This window comes from Aethalodelphis obliquidens, unplaced genomic scaffold (genome assembly GCF_003676395.1).
Source record: "Aethalodelphis obliquidens isolate GAN/ISIS:26980383/991018 unplaced genomic scaffold, ASM367639v1 scaffold25, whole genome shotgun sequence".
Taxonomy (NCBI): Eukaryota; Metazoa; Chordata; class Mammalia; order Artiodactyla; family Delphinidae; genus Aethalodelphis; species Aethalodelphis obliquidens.
In genome coordinates this window covers 33,476,690-33,497,933 of record NW_020837969.1, presented here as the reverse complement: position 1 = coordinate 33,497,933, position 21,244 = coordinate 33,476,690, and the positions used below count along the sequence as shown (strand labels likewise).

Sequence of the window (21,244 nt, the reverse complement as noted above, 5' to 3'; positions counted from 1 at the left end):
TTCTACCTTCCTTTCTACAAAGCTGAAAGAATTCTATCACTGAGCAATCCATCCCAGCCTACAAAGTGATCGCATAATCACGCTGTTCCTGTGCATAATCAGAGGACATTAAATAGCGTTAGGAACCATAATGCTTCCCAAAGCGCTAATACAATTAATGTATCAGAGTGACTGAGGGTAAAGCAATGACTCTTACCTAAAGATATCATTGAGGATACTAATGAAACAAAATCGAGTTTTTAAAATCAAGTTTTAAAATAAGAGGGGAGATACTAAAGTTAACATTTTTAGACTGGTATTATGAGCGAAATAGCAAAAGAGCCTGGACATTGATGGATTTGGTAGCGTTGGCGCTTTACATGGTGTTCCTTAAAGCCTCATCTTCTTGGTACTTTCCTCTAAAACTAACACACTAATTCACCACTAACTTTACGGTTGTTTTTATTTTTTCGGCCGCACCACACCACATGCAGGATCTTACTTCCCCGACCAGGGAGCCAACCCGTACCCCCTGCAGTGGGGTCGCAGTCTTAACCACTGGACCCCCAGGGAAGTCCCACGGTTATTTATTTTTAAATTATTATAATTACGAAGTACATATTATACTTTACGTATAACCACAGTGTTGACTGAAGAAAAATGCACAACCTAAAAGTTACTAGTTATGTTTTATTTGGGGACCTTGCTGAGGACCATCGCCTGGGAGACAGGCGTTCCAAAGAGGTAAGGGGGAGTGAGGATATATAAGAGTTTCTCTGAAAAACACACATGGGAAGATGCAAGAGTCTGGGTCATTAAAGTTACTCCTTAGGTATGCATCTTTTTGTAGGGCCACTATCCTGTTTTTCTCCATCCTGAATTCCGCTCATGGGGCACTAATGGGGGGCGGGGGGTGGAGGGGGGCCAGGCTACAGTGGCTGATAGCTTGCGCTTGCGGGCAGGCAATAGTCATTATTTACTAGGATGGCAGGCAACATTCTTTGCCCTCGATAGTAAGTATATATTCATATTTATTTACCATATTTATAATGTTTCCATGTATGAAGTATATAGTCATTTCTTTTTTTTTCCCCCAAAAAAATCAGTTTTGAATCCCTAATCTCGGTTTTAAGTCCAAGATATCAGTGGTACTAGAACCTGCTAAAAGTTCTGTATATAGACCTTGGATTGGAGACTCCAACGAACTGTTGGGAACACACATTTTGGCACATGCCTCCTATTAGGCGAATAAATGCTGCTTCCTCCGGTTCCGAAGTGTGGCCTCCCTTCACGAGATCAGGTAGACTGTTTTGTTTTCATTTGGTGAAAATGACACTGATTCTGGTTGAAAGAGAATTAAAACTGCTATTTTTTGTAGGTCACAGGTCCCTAACACTGTAAACTCAGGTTGGAACAGGATAAACGGCTCGGTAGCTCCCGGCATGCAGCCAAGCACCTGCAAAGTACTAAGACTGCAATTGGCTCAATAAATGCTTTTCGGAGAAACCAGGGAATAAAGAAGCAACGACCATGAGACATGACCGTGCTGAGGACCGGTCCAAACGCTGGCTTTACCGCCTGACCGAGAGCAGCGCGAGCCTTTCTGTACATCCGATCCGGAGGTCCCGAGGGGGCTCTTCCCGCCGCCTCCGCGTATCCCCTCGGCGCTCCCCCCTCCAGCGTCTTCCCCGCCCGGCCCCCGGCTGCCCAGCCAAGACTGACCACCCGGCTCCCCGGCGCCGCCAGGACCGGGCTCCGCGCATGCTCCCTGGCTGCACCGGGGTCCCTCCCGAGCAGGGTGAGAATCCGCTCCTCCGCGTCTTGGAGGCGACCTGGAAGAGCCGTGACGAACGCACTAGGTCCCCAGAGGAGGAAGCCGCCGGGCAGAGGCGCAGAGTGGCCGGGAGGAGGCTACTCGCAAAGCCCGGAAGCCCTCCCGGATCCACCCTGCGGCGGCCGCGCGACCCCGGACTTGCGCAGTAGCGTCTGCGGCGGCGGCGGCAGCACGGTCCGCGGCGGCGAGGTCCGCGGCGTCCCCCAGCCGGAAGGTCCGGCAGCCTCAGGCCGCCCGAGGCCTCCCGCGTCATGTCGGCCCAGGGCGACTGCGAGTTCCTGGTGCAGCGAGCCCGCGAGCTGGTGCAGCAGGACCTGTGGGCCGCCAAGGCTTGGCTGATCACGGCCCGCAGCCTCTACCCCGCAGACTTCAACATCCAGGTGAGGCCGGGCGGGGGCGCAGGTGGGGCGCTCCTCCCCGCTTCCCTGAGCCCCCAGCGAGCCCGGCCCAGGGGACCCCGGGTCCCGCTCCGGGTCGGGGCGACGGGAGCGTTACCCTCTTGGCGGTCGGGACAGCGCCTCGCGCCGCCTGGGAAGGCCGCCCGCCGGCTCGTGGGTCCGGACGGCAGCCGCGTGGGCGCGGGTAGTGGCGGGGGCAGGGGCGGGGTGGGGGTGTTCTAGGTCCCCATGGGAGGGAGCTGGGGTGCAGTGTAGTGAACACAGGCGCCAGCTCCGGGCTGCGGCTCTGTGAGGGGACCAATACTGCGCATCTGCGGGCCCCGCGGTTGATAAAGGCATCCGAGTGACGCGAACGGCATAGACCTGCACCGCGTTGCCGTCCGCGATAGTCAGAAGTCCCACTGGCCGCCGGAGACGTGCCTGCGCTAATCCGGGGCTCCGGGGCCGCGCGGCGCGAGCCCTGAGGCTCCGTCAGCACGTGATGCCCGACCCTGGAACCTCCGGGGCGGTGGGGTGAGCCGGGCCGGCCGGGCGGAGGGCCTGACGCGGCCCCGGCCCGTGTTGCAGTATGAGATGTACACCATCGAGCGGAACGCGGAGCGGACGGCCACCGCCGGGAGGCTGCTCTACGACATGTGAGTGGGGACGCCGCCCCGCACCTCTCGGGAGGTTTCCGTTCTGTCTGTGGCAGAGGGAGTTGGGGGAAGGTCCTCAAGTTCATCTGCGTGTCCGGCACCTAAAGCTTAACTTGGTAGTGGTCTAGGCCTTCCGTTAACTGCAGGGAAGTCTTCTTAGGTTTTATTCTTGTTACAGCTCTTCCATTCAATCATTTATTTTACTTTGGGAATAACGTAATACAGGCTCCTCGCAGAAGTTGCGACGGTACTGAAGTATAAAGAATAATCAGTGGAAGTCCCTCCTAACCTCGGCCCGAATTCAGGAGTGTGTGTGTCTGTGTGCATGTACGGCCCAGGACGCATCAGTAGGTTCTGGGGGAGGAGTTGCAGCGGTGAGCGCCTACTGCACACCCACTGTGATGGGGCTCTTTCCAGGCCAGCATGTAGGGATCTACTTGGTTCTTTCTCCTGTCTGCATAGCGTTTCAGCCCTCTTTTGTCGGCGGACATTTAGGTAGTTTCCAGTTGTTTGAAATTATATTCAGAGTGTCTGAAAGCAGTTTTGTACTCACATTTGGGTGTTTTTCTGTAGAGTAGATCCTTAGAGTAGGTTTTCCTAGTCGAAGGGTATGCGCATTTTAAATTTCGATGCACTGTCAGATTACTCTCCAAAAAGTACTGTTCAGCTTACATCTCCACTGACCGTCTTTGAGTGCCTGTTTTCCCACACCTTCGCCAGCAATGGATATTATCCGTCTTTCCCTCAGCTGTCAATTTTTGCCGGTGCTGTAGGAGAAGGCAATATCTTGCTATTTTTTAAAGATTTGTGTTTGTTGTATTACTAATAAGACTGAGTATCTTTTCAAATATTTGGCTGTTTGTATTTTTTCTGTGATTTACCTTTGCCCATTTTTTTCTTTGGGGAGTTTTTTTTTTTTCTTGTTTGCCGTTTAGTAGTGTTTTGCATATTATGGACACTTGTCTTTTCACTTACTAAAAAAAACTAAAGACTTTTGTGAGTACCCTCATTTTTGTTAGTTTTTATTTTTATATCTTTATTTCAGTTTGTTTTGGTACATCTATGTATTCACTTGGAATATAGTAAAATGTGTTTTTCTCTGATGCTAGCGTTTTACTTTCTTTTTTGGATACTATTTAGAATCTGACATTTTAATTTAATGCATTCATTTTAAAAATAGGTTTGTGAATTTCCCAGATCAGCCCGTGGTGTGGAGAGAAATCAGCATTATTACATCAGCATTAAGAAACGATTCACAGGATAAACAAACCCAATTTTTAAGAAGTAAGAATAAAATGATAACTTACTGGTGTATAAATTACTACTTCTGTAAGTCAGAAAGAGAAATACAAATACCGTATGCTAACGCATGTATATGGAATCTAAAAAAAATGGTTCTGATGAACCTAGTGGCAGGACAGGAATAAAGACACAGGCGTAGAGAACAGACTTGAGGACACAGGGGGAAAGAGGAAGATGAACAAAGTGAGAGAGTAGCACTGACATATATGCACTACCAAATGTAAAATAGCTAGTGGGAAGCTGCTACACAGCACAGGGAGATCAGCTTTGTGACCACCTAGAGGGGTGGGATAGGGAGGGTGGGAGGGAGAAGCAAGAGGGAGGGGATATGGGGATATATGTATACGTATAGCTGATTCACTTTGTTGTACAGCAGAAACTAGCACAACGTTGTAAAGCAGTTATACTCCAATAAAGATGTAAAAAATAAAATTATCAACATCGATAAATAGCTAAGGTATTAAAGCTATCATTAAGATATCAGAGATAAGATATAATAATGTGTTTTATGCTACATACTCTAGCAATATACATAATTTATAAAATTAGAAGCAAAAATGTAAAAGAAGATAATTCATCTAATTTTTATAAAATGTCTGCATGAGATTAAAAGTAATTATATTTTGGAAGTTTTGCCTACTTGGGTAAAAATACTAGCAATTATTTCACCATAGTAAAAGTGACTCACAACTGTGAACCCAATAAGATGCAGTTTTATTGAGCTGTTAATTTTAAAAATAATAATTTTCTGAAAAACAGAAATATCTAGAAAGTGATCATTCTTTTTACTGTTATTAGAACATAATGATGGTGCTATCTCATATAATACAGTTGTAGATATACCAAAATGTTTCCAAGTAGAATTATATTATAATAAAAAACATATAATTCTTTTTAAAACCTCTGGAATACCAAGTTCTGTGTAGTAATTTCACAAAAAAGTCACATCTGTGGTATTGGTACCCATATGCATGTTTTGTTCTTGGCAACTGAAGCCTGTACAAATGATGTCACTTGATCCCTTGAGCATATGCTTAGAACCCTTTAAACTTTCTTAAAGGATGTGGATTTATCAGTTAGCCTGGGAAACTGAATATATTTTAACAAGTTCTACAGTAATCATAAAACATCTGTAGATTAGACAGATCTCCACAGAACAGGAGAGAAACTTTTAGTAATTTATGACCTTTCTCATTAACCTTCACTCTGTGTTGGTTGCTATAGCCAATCCAGTATTTCAGATTTTGGATAAAAAAGAAAGTAGATTGTTTAGGTCATTTCAACTTAAGTGAGTGTTTTTTATCTCAGTCAGCAGCAAACACTGCTGTGACCCTTCCCAGACATCATTCTTCTCTTCTAGATCCAATAAGGCCTCCAAAGGTTTTATCGTCATTCAGCAAATATCTTATGCCCAATAATATCTGACCCCAAAGCCTTCCAGGTTGTAGGTGAACTCCAACAATAGTGATTCTTCACTTAGTATATACCATTCTGTACATGATGATGCCTTATTTCCACTTTTGCTTCCGTATTTTCTTTCTGAAAGAAACTTTTAAAAGTGAAATATGTTATATACAGGTTTATTTGAAACTCTTCCTGGTCGGGTCCAGTGTGAAATGTTACTAAAGGTTACGGAACAATGCTTCAACACTTTGGAACGATCAGAAATGTTGCTTCTACTTTTGAGACGATTCCCTGAAACGGTGGTACAGCATGGGGTAAGATTTGATCCTTTCCTTTTTCATAAAAGAGTATAAAATTGATCAGTGGACTCACGAGTATGTTTAAGAGCTACAGTGTGTATTATTCTAAAGTAGATTATTCTAATTCTGAGGAGTACCAGATAAGATTGAATTCAAATCAAGGAATTTTTGTCAGTAAAGCTAAAAGGGTGTCACTGTTACCAAACTCTATGAACATCCAGTAGGAGTTGTGTTACCAGTGTGAGGAAACAATTACCAAGCCTTGACAGTGCAACTTATCTTCAATTTGTGAAGTTCACTAAAGTTTTAAAAAATAATGTTTCATTGTATTGAACAGTGTGTTTGAATTTAAAGGAGAGCCATAGTTTGTATTCTTAATGTTTTTCATATGCTTTTGCCATATGGTCACTGTTTTCCCTCTGCTCTGCCCTTTCCTCATATCTCTAATTATTATTGAGTGCTACTGGCAGGCATTGGTCGGTGTTCAGTAGGTCCTTCTATACTGCTTAGATCCGTTGAGGTAGACAGCATCCTACTTTACATATATGTTAGTCACTTCCCGTAGCCAGTAACGGAGAAGTGGGATTCAAATCTTTAACTTTCTTAATTCAACCTCTTTGGCTTATTCTTTCTGGCTCCACTTTTCTGGCTGCTGGCCCCAGTTAACCTTCTCTGTACGTCCCTATATTAGTTTCAAGGACCGCCGTAACAAAATACCAGAAACTGGGTGCCTTAAAACAACAGAAGTTTATTCTTTCACAATTCTGGAAGCTCGAAGCCCAAAAGCAAGGTATGGGCAGGGCCGTGCTCCCCGTGAAGGCTCTGGGTAGGACTCCTGCTCACCTCATCCTGGCTTCTGGGGCACCAGCGATCCTTGTCATTCTTTGGCTTGCAGCTTCATCTCTCAGTTTCTGCCTCTGTTGTCACATGGCCTTCTTTGTGGTCTGTGTCCCTGTGTCTTTACATGACCTTCTTATAAAGATACCAGTCATTGGATTTAGGACCCACCCTGATCCAGTATGACTTCTACGAAGACCTTTTTTTTTTGGCTGCGTTGGGTCTTCTTTGCTGCGCACAGGCTTTCTCTAGTTGCGGCGAGCGGGGGCTACTCTTCATTGCGGTGCGCGGGCTTCTCACTGCGGTGGCTTCTCTTGCCGCGGAGCACAGGCTCTAGGCATGCAGGCTTCAGTAGTTGTAGCATGTGGGCTCTGTAGTTGTGGCTCGCGGGCTCTAGAGCACAGGCTCGGTAGTTGTGATACACGGGCTTAGTTGCTCGGCGGCATGTGGGATCTTCCCGGCCCAGGGCTCGAACCCGTGTCCCCTGAATTGGCAGGCGGATTCTTAACCACTGCACCACCAGGGAAGTCCCACGAAGACCTTTTTAATAAGGTAAAAAAATATATGAGGTCACATTCTGAGGTTCTGAGTGGACGTGAATTTTGGGGGGATGCTGTTCAACCTGGTGTCCTCCCTGACGATTACTCTTTTAACTTTCTGTCTCATGTAATTGTTTACATGGTTCCCCTCTCCCCCCACCCCATGCATCCCCAGGTGGTTGCAAGGAAGATGATGCAGGTGTTGGTGGATTTGGAGAAGCCAGCTTTCTACTAGGCTAGGGCATCAGTAATGGGAAGGTGGCCTTCTCAAACAGTTGTGTCCGACCTAGTCCAGGCTGTATGACTGACTACTCCCGGCAACTCTTGAAAATGTTGTTTTGTCTACATGATACATCTTGATGTAGAGAATAAAGTTAGTTTCTACATTTCTTAGAAAAATCTCTACATCTGTATTATCAAACTAGCTCCAGTGCTTCCATTAAGTTTCTTAGACATTTTAATTTTACTAGTTCAGGGGAGAATAACCAAGACAGAGTGGTCTGTGGTCAGGTGAATGTAGGGTTCCCTTCTGGGTGGTGTTGCTGATGCATTCTTTTGTTTTCTAGTCTTTAAAATGATAATATTTGTTTCTTGGGTAAGTTTGAATATACAAACTATGTGGTAAATCAAATATGGTGTTTATTCATGTAATTCTGACATCTGAAACTTAACACAGATGATTAATTGTATTTTGAAACAGGTTGGCCTTGGGGAGGCACTGTTGGAGGCTGAAACTATTGAAGAGCAAGAATCTCCTGTTAACTGCTTTAGAAAATTATTTGGTAAGAAAAATTACATTTTGTATTCATTCCTTATGCTAAGTAGAATATGCTGGGGGTAAGTGTCATTTCAGAAATAAGGTCATTTGTGGAAAGCAGAGGAACTCTTCGTATTATGGGATTTAAATCCGTGTTTATTTTTTCAGTTCAGAAAGCATTTTAAACAACTCCTAAATTTTTATTATGTAATGGTTGATACTTCTGAAAGAATATGTGTAACCATGTATTTGAGTATGAGGCATAATAATAAACACCTGAATTTCCACCCAAACATCACTCATAATGTGGAATCTGCCTGTGTGTTTCCTTCCTGACTCCATCCACTGGTGTCCCTCTGCACTGCATTTTTTAAATAAATGTGCCATAAGGGGTTTCTTTTTTGCCTATATATTTCAGGTACTACATTAAGTGAACTCTAAAATAAATTTTGTTTTTGCCAGAACCCTAGAGTAGACAAACAGCTTAATCGGTTTTTCCTCATTTTCCCTCTTCAACAGTGTGTGATGTCCTTCCTCTAATAATTAACAACCATGATGTTCGGTTGCCCGCCAATTTGTTGTATAAGTACTTGAACAAAGCAGCTGAATTTTATATCAATTATGTCACTAGGTCTACTCAAATAGAGAGTCAGCATCAAGGTAAGTGGGAATAACCTGCAGTTTATTTTATTGTATTTCTTACTTTGTAAAATTTCAAGCTCAGAAATCCCTCAACATTCTGATTATTCTCCTCTGGATACATACCAGTTTGATAGTCTTGCTAAAAGATGGTTCCTAGAAAAAAACACTACAGTTAAGAGATGAGACTTTTTTGGAGCCAGTTTTACCCCTCGATTGAAGCAGTGAACCTGCTGAACTGTAAGGTTAGCTTCATACGTTAACCACAGCTCAAAGGTCCCTTCCTACTCTACCAGGGGCCAGTGGTGGGTCTTTGAATAAAACACACAACATGTTGAAGTTCTGTGTTCTTGCCTCTTGCATGGGGAGTTAGACGTTTCTTCTCTATAAAGTACTGCATAAATAGTAAGTAGTAATGGTAATTGTAAACTACTTTTTGTTCACATCTCAGGTACCCAGGAAACGTCTGATTTAATGTCACCGAGCAAACGTAGCTCTCAGAAGTACATAATAGAGGGGCTGACTGAAAAATCATCCCAGATCGTGGACCCTTGGGAGAGGTTGTTTAAGATTTTGAATGTTGTTGGAATGAGATGTGACTGGCAGATGGATAAAGGAAGACGGTACAAAACTGTTCATTTCTAAGATTGCATAACAAATCTTTTGATAGCATACTCTCTATAAAACAAAATACTTTTTTCTAAAAGCATATAATGTATAGGGACACCTCTGTCTGGGCAAATTCTGTAACACTCAGTATTTATGCAAAAGAGTGTGGTTTTTCACTTTATTAAAAGATTCCCAACGGGAGTATGAACTCTTAAGATGATATTGAGTTTGAAGAACTCCTTGGTGTTTAGAGGAAAGAGAAGCTACTTGGCATGTTTGTGTCATGAACTCTTGGCCTGTTGCTGCTCTAATTCGGAAGAGGAATTTGCATCCGTATGCAGACAATGAAGAATAGTTTTACATGCCTAGAGCCACATTTGGTAGTTGTAATGGTTCTATTGGGGCTTTTCTCTGGTAGACCTTTTGCTGACAAGCCCAGAGTAATTAAATAATTTTTATTGTCCTTCACCTTTCAGAAGCTATGGTGATATTTTGCATAGAATGAAGGATCTCTGCAGATACATGAACAACTTTGATAACGAAGCTCATGCAAAATATAAAAACCAAGTGGTTTATTCCACTATGTTGGTCTTCTTTAAGAATGCGTTTCAGTATGTCAACAGCATACAGCCGTCTCTATTCCAAGGTTGGTTGAAGAATTTTAGAGTGTCTCAAAATACTGGCCTCATTGTGGGTGGTGAGGAAGATGAAAATGTTTACCTTAACATTGTTCTTGGATCCAAGTAATTGCGGGGTGATGCCAGAGCTTTCATTAGTTGTTGATTTTTATGTAAGAAAGTTTTCATTAAAAACTTATATATCAAAGGATGTAGTGGTACTGTGAAACTACAGATATTGAATGCCTCTTTTAAAAAAGCAGCAGATATAGCTAAGTACTGAAGTAGATTTCACAATGACTTCTCAACAGACAAAGATTTTTAAAATAAGATGTATGCATATAAATTCTAGAGAATGTGAAAAACAGGAAAACTACAGGGTGAGATCACCCACAATACTTCCAGTATAATGCAGCTCTCATTTTTGTGTATTGACTGTAGTGTTTCATATATTTAGATTTGTTTGGAATTTATAACAATAATGTATGTGTGTATGTGTGACTTGGTAGTTTTTCTTTTTTTGGTAATTTTATGCTTCGTGATCATTGTAAAAAATTGTCCACCACTGAGAAAGAACCTTTATTAACAATTTGGTTTATATCTGTACAGTTTTTCATTTCTGTATATGTATACTTATTTGTTTACCTAGCTGGGATGATACTGAACGTATTTTCACACGATGTTTGAGTAAATTTCCACCTGATATTAAGTACTGTTTCCCTGCTGCATTTTTAAGTGTTGGTGTTTTCCCTCCGTCCACAGGTCCTAATGCCCCTAGCCAAGTTCCACTGGTTCTTCTGGAGGACATATCAAATGTATACGGTGATGTAGAGATCGATCGCAATAAACACATACATAAAAAGAGGAAACTAGCTGAGGGAAGAGAAAAAACCATGGTAATTCTTTCAGATATAATTGTTAACAGATTATATGTTTATGGTTTGCTAGAAATGAATCTTTGTAAAACATGGCTCTGGAGCTAAATTGATAAAGCTTGGGTCTTTTAATTATAAAATATAATTACTATATAAAATCAGTGGTTCTCCACTAGAGGTGATTTTGCCCCCTGGGTTATTTGACAGTGTCCGAGGGCATTTCTGATGGTCATGGCTCAGTGGGGAGGGATTACTGTTAGTACCTAGTGAACGGAGGCCAGGGGTGCTGTTAAACATGCTCCTGTGCACAAGGAGAGCCCCACAGCAAAGAGTTATCCAGCCCCAAAGGCCGCTAGTGCTGAGGCTGAGGAGCCCTGGTATAAGTCGTTTATACCTGTTTGACTTAGTGCCATCGATTAAATTTAAAAGGCAAAACCAAATAAACTACCTTGGGCATATAGAGCGGGGTGCCGAGGGGCACTGGCCGCCGAACGGGGAGTTCTTAGCCATCGGGGTAGGAAGTCATAACCCCAGGGGAGATGTTGGAAAGGTCCCATGAAGGAGGTTGGCATTTGACGCCAGCCTCGTAGGGTTTTGTTGTTTGGAATTGGGAAGTAGATTTTGTTAAGAAGGGGCAGCTTGCACAAAGATGCAGGAAACCAGAGAGTGAACCATCAGTCTTCTGGTCTGGCCTGCTGGCAAGCCAGTGCCCAGCGCTGATTTTCGAACTCTTTTTAAGCAGAGGAATCCTTTCTTTCAAGGAGCACTTTTGTGGAGGCCCGTCATGTAATGTGACAGTGGGGATGCTCTCGGTCAGGTCTCAGCAAACTTTGTCCTGTAAAATGCTGGGTGGTGAATGTTTCAGGCTTTGCAGGCCATGCGTCTCCATTGCAGATACTCAGCTCTGCTCCTAAAGTGCAGAAATAGCCACAGACAGTGGGAGACAGCAGGGTTTGTCCTGCAGGGCATAGCGTGCCAGCCCCTCTTCTGGTGGAAGTGTGAGGGCAGCCAGGAGTCTCACCCAACTTCTGTCCCCTCTTCTCTCCACCTTTCAGTTTCTTAACATGCTCTTCTTCAGCCCTTGGGTAACATTTAACGAGACCCTGGCTTGATGAGAGACAGGTCTGAAAATCAGTTTAATCTGATGTCTCCAAGGCTCTGGAGTATGAAATGGTTTGGAGTGGGAAGACGTGGCCCATTCTGAATGTGCGTGTAAGGGTATTAACTAGTTCTGAAAAACTGGTTTGTTTCCTTCCACAGAAAAATGCTCAACATGCACAATTTTGCTTTGAAGCCCAACCCTGAACCCCAGGCTGAGATCTCCGTGCTAACCAGGCTTTCCCAGATGCCCTCTGTCTGCTCTTTTGTTCTTTCCTGACATTCCCAGGCGGGGTAGCTCTTGTCAGCTCTCCCTTCTGCTTTCTGAGGGTGTGTGGTTTCACAGTAAGACCACAGACACCTCTCCCACCCACGTAGGTGGTAGGTTGTGTGTCCCTAGTCTCAATGAAAAGCAGTGGCCTGTCATTCAGTGTATGTAGCGTAGCCGCGCCCTGAGTTTCTCTCCACCCCCTCCCTGTCCAGGCACCGCGGCCTCTGCCCCGGCTCACCCGAGTCATCATCCTGGCTCCCTGCTCGCACTCTTGCCTCCCACAATCTCTCCTCTCCCCAGCAGCCTTAGTGACCTTTTTACAATGTGAGTAAGACATGGCTTCTGCCTCTGACGGCTCCGCATCACTCTAAGAATAAAATCCAGACTCTTTCCTTTGGCTTCAGAGCATGCACTGAGCCGCCCTCGGTGCTGCAGACACACTGGCTGCCACTGCTCCTGCCCGGGCCCCGGCGCAGCTCATAGCCATGCACTGGGGCGGAGTGCCTTTCTGTGCCTGGCTGGGTCCCATCGGGCAGTGCTTAGCCCAGAGCTGAGCTCTCTCCCGGAGGCTGCCTCCAAATGGCCATCAGTTTTCTCTTTTTATTACTGTATCTTAATTCTGCATAGCCCTTATTGCAGTTTATTTTTCATTCTTTCTTGGTTGGTTGGTTTGCTGTCCGTGTCCCTTCACCAGAGTACAAGCTCCACGGGGCCAGTGGCAGTGTCTGGGCATCCATCTGAACGGTGCCTGCGCCCCAGCAGGCCTTCGGTGAGCTCTGGTGCGCGAGGGGATTCACACATGCCCTCCCGGGTGTGGGTCCGGGCAGTGGTACAGCTGTGTAGCCTCTGGCCCATCCGTTCCTCCTTCCATCCTTCACTCGTCGTGTGCCGTCTAGCAGGCTCTGCTCTCATGCTCTGACCCTCCAGGCAGTCTGGGGTCTCCGTCCCACTGCCTGCCCCACCCAGTGCAGGTCCAGCCAGGTCTGTTTGTCCCATTGTGGCAAGGGACATACCTGGTGGCCCATGAGCTCAGCTCACAGACCTGTCTTGTTTTACTCGTAGTGTTTTGTTTTGTTTTGTTTTTACTAACCTAGCACCTAAAACTTGGAAGCTTTCTCTCACTATCCAGATGTCTGACTTCCCTTTAATAATTGGTGTCTCTGATAATGCTGGCCCTTGTGGAGGCCCACCCCTGCAGTGGGGTGGACATTCTCCCCGCAGCCTAAGTGCCTGCCAGGCAGCTGGAGCCGGGGGCAGTCTTCCCTGTGGGCAGGGTGTTCCACCACGTACACTCGTGTACCTTCCCTGAAGTCAAGACTCCTGCTTCAGAGCATCCCTGCAGAGCCTCAGAGTGCATTACTGTATTTCGAAATCAATTTCTCGAAATTTTACAGACTGTTTGGAACTCCACACTATCCCCACCACATCTGAGGCCCTTCCAGAAACTCCTGATCTCATTTTGAGCCCGGAATATGTTCCATGAGTTGCCACGGCGATGAACACACCATTCCTATTACTGTATCTCACTAGATGGCCCACGTGTGGCCCACATGTGGCCCCGATAAGCTAAGATGGGTTTTGGTTTTGAAAGGAATTGGGGTGTGTGTCATTACTAAGGGGATAAGAATATGAAGCTAACTAGGGTGGGACGGGGAGGTAGTGGGAGGGAGGTGCCAATTTTTTCTGAGTTTAGCTTGAGGATTGGAGCTTTTTATGTTTGTTTTAACTATAGTTGTTTTACAATGTTGTGTTAGTTTCAGGTGTACAACTTCAGATTCTTTTCTATTCTACGTTATTACAAGATATTAAATATAGTTCCCTGTGCTGTGCAATAGGTCCTTGTTGGTTATCTATTTTATATATAGTAGTTTTTATCTATTAATCCCATACTCCTAGTTTATCTCCCCCCGCCCCTCCTTTCCCCTTGGTCACCATAAGTTTGTTTTTTATATCTGTGAGTTTGTTTCTGTTTTGTAAATAAGTTTATTTGTGTCTTTTTTAGATTCTACATACAAGTCATATCATATAATATTTGTCTTTCTCTGACTTACTTCACTTAGTATAATAAGTCCATCCATTGGTCCTGCAAATGGCATTATTTCATTGTTTTTTGTGGCTGAGTAGTCCATTGTACATATATACCACATCTTCTTTATCCAGTCATCTGTTGATGGACACTTGGGTTGTTTCCATGTCTTGACCATTGTGAATAGTGCTGCTATGAAGATTGGGGTGCATGTATCTTTTCCAATTAGACTTTTTGTCTTTTCCACATATATACCCAGGAGTGGGATTGATGGATCATATGGTAGCTCTACTTTTAGTTTTTTAAGGAACCTCCATACTGTTCTCCATAGTGGCTGCACCAATTTACATTCCCACCAACAGCACAGAAGGGTTCCCTTTGCTGCACACCCTCTCCAATGTTTATTATTTGTACACTTTTTAATGATGGCCATCTTGACCAGTGTGAGGTGATACCTCATTGTAATTTTGATTTGCATTTCTCAAATAATTAGTGTTGTTGAGCATCTTTTCACGTGCCTGTTGCCATCTGTTTGTCCTCTTTGGAAAAATGTCTGTGTAGGTCTTCTGCCCATTTTTTGATTGGGTTGTTTGTTTCTTTGATATTGAGCTGCATGAGCTGTCTGTATATTTTGGAAATTAATCCCTTGTTGGTCACATTGTTTGCAAATATTTTCTCCCAGTCCATTGGTTGTCTGTTCGTTTTGCTTATGATTTTCTTTTTTTTTTAAACATCTTTACTGGAGTATAATTGCTTTACAATGGTGTGTTACTTGCTGCTGTATAACAAAGTGATTCAGCTGTACATATACATATATCCCCATATCCCCTTCCTCTTGCATCTCTCCCTCCCATCCTCCCTACCCCACCACTCTAGGTGGTCACAGAGTACAAGCTGATTTCCCTGTGCTATGCAGCAGCTTCCCACTAGCTATCTGTTTTACATTTGGTAGTGTATATATGTCCATGCCACTCTCTCATTTCGTCCCAGCTTATGCTTCCCCCTCCCCGTGTCCTCAAGTTTGTTCTCTACGTCTGCGTCTTTATTGCTGTCCTGCCTCTAGGTTCTTCAGAACCACTTTTTTTTTTTTTAGATTCCATATGTATGTGTTACCATATGGTATTTGTTTTTCACTCTGACTTACTTCACTCTGTAGGACAGACTCTAGGTCCATCCACCTCACTACAAATAACTCAATTTCATTTCTTTTTATGGCTGAGTAATATTCCAGTGTATATATGTGCCACATCTTCTTTATCCATTCACCTGTCAGTGGACATTTAGGTTGCTTCCATGTCCTGGCTATTGTAAATAGCGCTGCAATGAACATTGTGGTACATGACTCTTTTTGAATTATGGTTTTCTCAGGGTATATGCCCAGTAGTGGGATTGCTGGGTCATATGGTAGTTCTATTTGTAGCTTTTTAAGGAACCTCCATACTGTTCTCCACAGTGGCTGTATCAATTTACATTCCCACCAACAGTGCAAGAGGGGTTCCCTTTTCTCCATACCTCCTCCAGCATTTATTGTTTGTAGATTTTTTGATGATGGCCATTCTGACTGGTGTGAGGTGATACCTCATTGTAGTTTTGATTTGCATTTCTCTAATGGTTAATGATGTTGAGCATCCTTTCATGTGTTTGTTGGCAGTCTGTATATCTTCTTTGGAGAAATGTCTATTTAGGTCTTCTGCCCATTTTTGGATTGGGTTGTTTGTTTTTTTGATATTGAGCTGCATGAGCTGCTTGTAAATTTTGGAGATTAATCCTTTGTCAGTTGCTTTGTTTACAAATATTTTCTCCCATTATGAGGGTTGTCTTTTGGTCTTGTTTATGGTTTCCTTTGCTGTGCAAAAGCTTTTAAGTTTCATTAGGTACCATTTGTTTATTTTTGTTTTTATTTCCATTTCTCTAGGAGGTGGGTCAAAAAGGATCTTGCTGTGATTTATGTCGTAGAGTGTTCTGCCTATGTTTTCCTTGAAGAGTTTTATAGTGTCTGACCCTACATTTAGGTCATTAATCCATTTTGAGTTTGTTTTTGTTTACGGTGTTAGGGAGTGTTCTAATTTTATTCTTTTACATGTAGCTGTCCAGTTTTCCCAGCACCACTTATTGAAGAGCCTGTCTTTCTTCCATTGTATATTCTTGCCGCCTTTATCAAAGAGAAGGCGACCATATGTGCATGGGTTTACCTCTGGGCTTTCTGTCCTGTTCCATTGATCTATCTTTCTGTTTTTGTGCCAGTACCATACTGTCTTGATTACAGTAGCTTTGTAGTATAGTCTGAAGTCAGGGAGTCTGATTACTCCAGCTCCATTTTTCTTTCTCAAGATTGCTTTGGCTATTCGGGGTCTTTTGTGTTTCCATACAAATTGTGAAATTTTTTGTTCTACTTCTGTGAAAAATGCCATTGGTAGTTTATAGGGATTGCATTGAATCTGTAGATCGCTTTGGGTAGTATAGTCATTTTCACAACATTGATTCTTCCAATCCAAGAACATGGTATATCTCTCCATCTGTTTGTATTGTCTTTAATTTCTTTCATCAGTGTCTTATAGTTTTCTGCATATAGGTCTTTTGTCTCCTTAGGTAGGTTTATTCCTAGGTATTTTATTCTTTTTGTTGCAGTGGTAAATGGGAGTGTTTTCTTGATTTCACTTTCATATTTTTCATCATTAGTGTATAGGAATGCAAGAGATTTCTGTGCATTAATTTTGTATACTGCTATGCAAATCAAACAATGTGATACGCCATATTAAGAAACTGAAGGATAAAAACCATATGATAATCTTAATAGATGCAGAAAAAGCTTTTGACAAAATTCAACACCAATTTATGATAAAAACCTTCCAGAAAGTAGGCATAGAGGGAACCTACCTCAACATAATAAAGGCCATATACAACAAACCCACAGCCAACATCGTTCTCAGTGGTGAAAAACTGAAACCATTTCCTCTAAGATCAGGCACAAGACAAGGTTGCCCACTCTCACCACTATTATTCAACATAGTTTTGGAAGTTTTAGCCACAGCAGTCAGAGAAGAAAAAGAAATAAAAGGAATCCAAATCGTAAAAGAAGAAGTAAAACTGTCACTGTTTGTAGATGACATGACACTATACATAGAGAATCATGAAGATGCTACCAGAGGGCTTCCCTGGTGGCGCAATGGTTAAGAATATGCCTGCCAATGCAGGGGACACGGGTTCGAGCCCTGGTCTGGGAAGAACCCACATGCTGCGGAGCAGCTAAGCCCATGCGCCACAACTACTGAGCCTGCACTCTAGAGCCCGCCAGCCACAACTGCTGAAGCCCGCACACCTAGAGCCTGTGCTCTGCAACAAGAGAAATCACCGCAGTGAGAAGCCTCCACACCACAATGAAGAGTAGCCCCCGCTCACCTCAACTAGAGAAAGCCCGTGTGCAGCAACGAAGACCCAATGCCGCCAATAACAAAAAAACAAGAAACAAAACAAAAAGAAAAGATGCTACCAGAATACTACTAGATCTAATCAATGAATTTGGTAAAGTAGCAGGATACAAAATTGATGCACAGAAATCTCTTGCATTCCTATGAGTTTCTTTGCTGAGCAAAAGCTTATAAGTTTAATTAGGTGCCATTTGTTTGTTTTTGTTTTTATTTCTTTTGCCTTGGGAGACTGATCTAAGAAAATACTACTATGATTAATGTCTGAGAATGTTTTGCCTATGTTCTCTTATAGGTGTTTTATGGTGTCATGTTTTATATATAAGTCTTTAGGCCATTTTGAGTTTATTTTTGTGTATGGTTTGAGGGAGTGTTGTAATTTCATTAATTTGCATGCGGCTGTCCAGCTTTCCCAGAACCACTTGCTGAAGAGACTGTCTTTTCTCCATTGTATATTCTTGCCTCCTCTGTTGAAGATTAATTGACCAGAGGTGTGTGGGTTTATTTCTGGTCTCTATTCTGTTCCATTGATCTGTATGTCTGTTTTTGTGCCAATACCATGCTATTTTGATTACTATAGCTTTGTAGTATTGTCTGAAGTCTGGGAGGGTTATGCCTCCAGCTTTGTTCTTTTTCCTGAGAATTACTTTGGCAATTCTAGTTCTTTTGTGGTTCCATGTAAATTTTAGGATTATTTGTTTTAGCTGTTTGAAAAATGTCATAGGTAATTTGATAAAGGATCACATTAAATCTGTAGATTGCTTTTGGTAGTATGGCCATTTTAACAATATTAATTATTCCATTTCAAGAGCATGGGATACCTTTCCATTTCTTTGAATCATCTTCAGTTTCCTTTATCAGTGTTTTAGAGTTCTCAGCATATAGGTCTTTCACCTCCTTGATTAGGTTTATTCCTAGGTTTATTTATTTTTTGACCTGATTTTAAATGGGATTTTTTTTTTTTTTTTTACTTTCTGATATTTCATTGTTAATGTGAAGAAATGTAACAGATTTTTGTATATCTATCTTGTATCCTGCTCCCTCGCTGAATTCATTTATTAGTTCTAATAGTTTTTGTGTGGAGTCTTTAGGATTTTTCTATATAGAGTATCATTTCTTCTGCATACAATGACAGTTTTACCTCTTCCTTTCCAATGTGGATACATTTTATTTCTTTTTCTTGTCTAATTGCTGGGTTAGGACTTCCAATACTGTGTTGAATAGAAGTGGTAAGAGTGGGCATCCTTGTCTTGTTGCAGATTTTAGTGGGAAGGCTTTCAGCTTTTCACCATTGAGTATTATGTTGGCTGTGGGTTTGTCGTAAGTGGTTTTATTATGTTGAGATATGTTCATTCCCACTTTGGTGAGAACTTTCATCATGAATGGATGTTGAGTTTTGTTTTCTTTTTTTTTTTCTTATTTATTTTTTGGCTGCATTGGGTCTTCATTGCTGCACAAGGGCTTTCTCTAATTGCAGTGAGCAGGGGCTACTCTTCATTGCGGTGCACAGGCTTCTCATTGCGGTGGCTTCTCTTGTTGTGGAGCATGGGCTCTAGGCGTGTGGGCCTCAGTAGTTGCAACATGCAGGCTCAGTAGTTGCAGCACGTGGACCCTAGAGTGCACGGGCTTCAGTAGTCGCAGCGCATGGGCTCAGTATTTGTGGCACACAGGCTCTAGGGTGCGCAGGCTTCAGTAGTTGTGGCGCACAGGCTTAGTTGCTCCATGTGGGATCTTCCCGGACCAGGGATCGAATCTGTGTCCTGTGCATTGGCAGGCGGATTCTTAACCACTGCGCCATCTGGGAAGTCCAGATGTTGAGATTTATCAAATGCTTTTTCTGCATCTGTTGAGATAATCATGTGGTTTTTGTGTTTTCTTTTGTTAATATGATGTATCACATTGATTGATTAGTGTTATGTTGAACCATCCTTGTGACCCTGGAATGAATCTGACTTGATCATGGGTGTATGATCATTTTTGTGTATTGTTGGATTCAGTTTGCTAATATTTTGTTGAGGAATTTTGCATCTATATTTATCAAAGATATTGACCTGTAATTTTCTTTTTTTGTAGTGTCTTTGTCTGGTTTGGTATCAGGGTGATGGTGGCTTCATAGAATGACTTTGGGAGTGTTCCCTCCTCTTCAGTCTTTTGGAAGAGTTTGAGAAGGATTGGTATGAGTTCTTCTTTGTGTGTTTGGTAGAATTCCCCAGTGAAGCCATCTCATCCTGGACTTCTGTTTACGGGGAGTTTTCTTAATTACAGATTCTGTTTTAGTGATTGGTCTGTTCAGAGTATCTGTTTCTTCTTGATTAAGTTTTGACAGGCTGTATGTTTCTAGAAACTTGTCCATTTCTTCTAGGTTGTCCATTTCATTGGCATATAACTGTTCATAGTACTCTCTTATGATTTTTTTTGTTTCTCCAGTATTGGTTGTTATTTCTCCTCTTTCATTTCTTATTTTATTTAGTTCCTCTCTTTTCTTCTTGGTGAACCTGGCTAGAGGTTTGTTGGTTTTGTTTATGAGGATTGGAGCTTTTAGGTGAAATATTTTTACATATTTTTTAAAAATTTTACTGAATCTAAAAAATTCAGTTGATTTACAGTGTTATATTAATTTCTTCTGTACAGAAAATTGATTCAGTTATACATACATATTCTTTTTCATATTCTTTTCCATTATGGTTTATTACAGGCTATTGAATATAGTCCCCTGTGCTATACAGTAGAATCTTGTTTTTTATCCATTCTGTATATAATAGTTTGCATCTGTTAATCACAAACTCCCAGTTCTTCCCTCCCCTATTCCCACCCTTGGCAACCACAAGTCTCTTCTCTATGTCTGTGAGTCTGTTTCTGTTTCATAGATGTGTTTATTTGTACATATTTTTAGACAGTCTTAGTGGGGTAAAAATCTGCAGGGAAAATTTAATTTGGGTCAATTAATAAAAATGACGTAGGTGGAATAAAAGGTTCAAGAAATTTTCAGGAAAATAAAGTGAAATGGAGCTTTTTTGACTTTACTTGTTTTTGGCAAAAAGTCTGACCATACTCAGTGGCATTTACAATAGTTGCCTTTCTCTGAGGCCCTCTCTTTTCTTTGGCTTTATTTGAGATGAAGAGCAAGAAATGTAGGAAAGTTTATTATAAAGTAAAATGGGTAAGTGCAGACAAATGTAATTCCTGGCCAGACACCTTGCATTGGGTGGCCATTGGAGAAGTTATATGCAGTGAACAAAGGATAAGTAACAGTTTCTCTTAATTATTTCTCAGAGGACTCGGGCTTTAATTTTATGGCACTACAGAACAAACTGTTTCTTGGAAGCAAATTAAATGTCACCTATTGGAAAAAAGTAAACTGTAAAACAGGTGCTACTTAATTAAGCTGTATCCCTAAATGTAAAAATGTAAGTTTTGGCTTTTATAACATTGGTATATTTTTAAAGTTATTGGAAGTTTTAACTCTATAGCTTTACTCTGAAACCAACATAAGCTTAGAATTTTTTTTTTTTTTTTTTTTTTTTTGCGGTACGCGGGCCTCTCACTGTTGTGGCCTCTCCCGTTGCGGAGCACAGGCTCCGGACGCGCAGGCTCAGCGGCCATGGCTCACGGGCCCAGCCGCTCCGCGGCATGTGGGATCTTCCCAGACCGGGGCACGAACCCGTGTCGCCTGCATCGGCAGGCGGACTCTCAACCACTG

The 21,244-nt window shown here is 42.5% G+C and overlaps 1 protein-coding gene across 10 annotated transcripts in view; it reads left to right on the top strand.

Moving 5' to 3' along the window:
• Window positions 1–1,959: 1,959 nt before the first annotated feature.
• The window catches only part of INTS10 (integrator complex subunit 10), a 36,834-nt gene continuing 17,549 nt past the window's right edge, over window positions 1,960–21,244 (top strand). For 4 of the 10 annotated variants that reach the window (XM_027122988.1, XM_027122983.1, XM_027122987.1 and 1 more), the window contains exons 1-9: window positions 1,960–2,193; window positions 2,779–2,846; window positions 4,027–4,130; window positions 5,727–5,866; window positions 7,928–8,009; window positions 8,504–8,644; window positions 9,075–9,246; window positions 9,709–9,878; window positions 10,612–10,745. In XM_027122988.1, the coding sequence (XP_026978789.1) occupies window positions 2,065–2,193; window positions 2,779–2,846; window positions 4,027–4,130; window positions 5,727–5,866; window positions 7,928–8,009; window positions 8,504–8,644; window positions 9,075–9,246; window positions 9,709–9,878; window positions 10,612–10,745 (1,140 nt within the window). In that variant the 5' untranslated portion in view covers window positions 1,960–2,064. The other 6 variants (XM_027122990.1, XM_027122984.1, XM_027122981.1 and 3 more) reach the window with 4 other exon arrangements.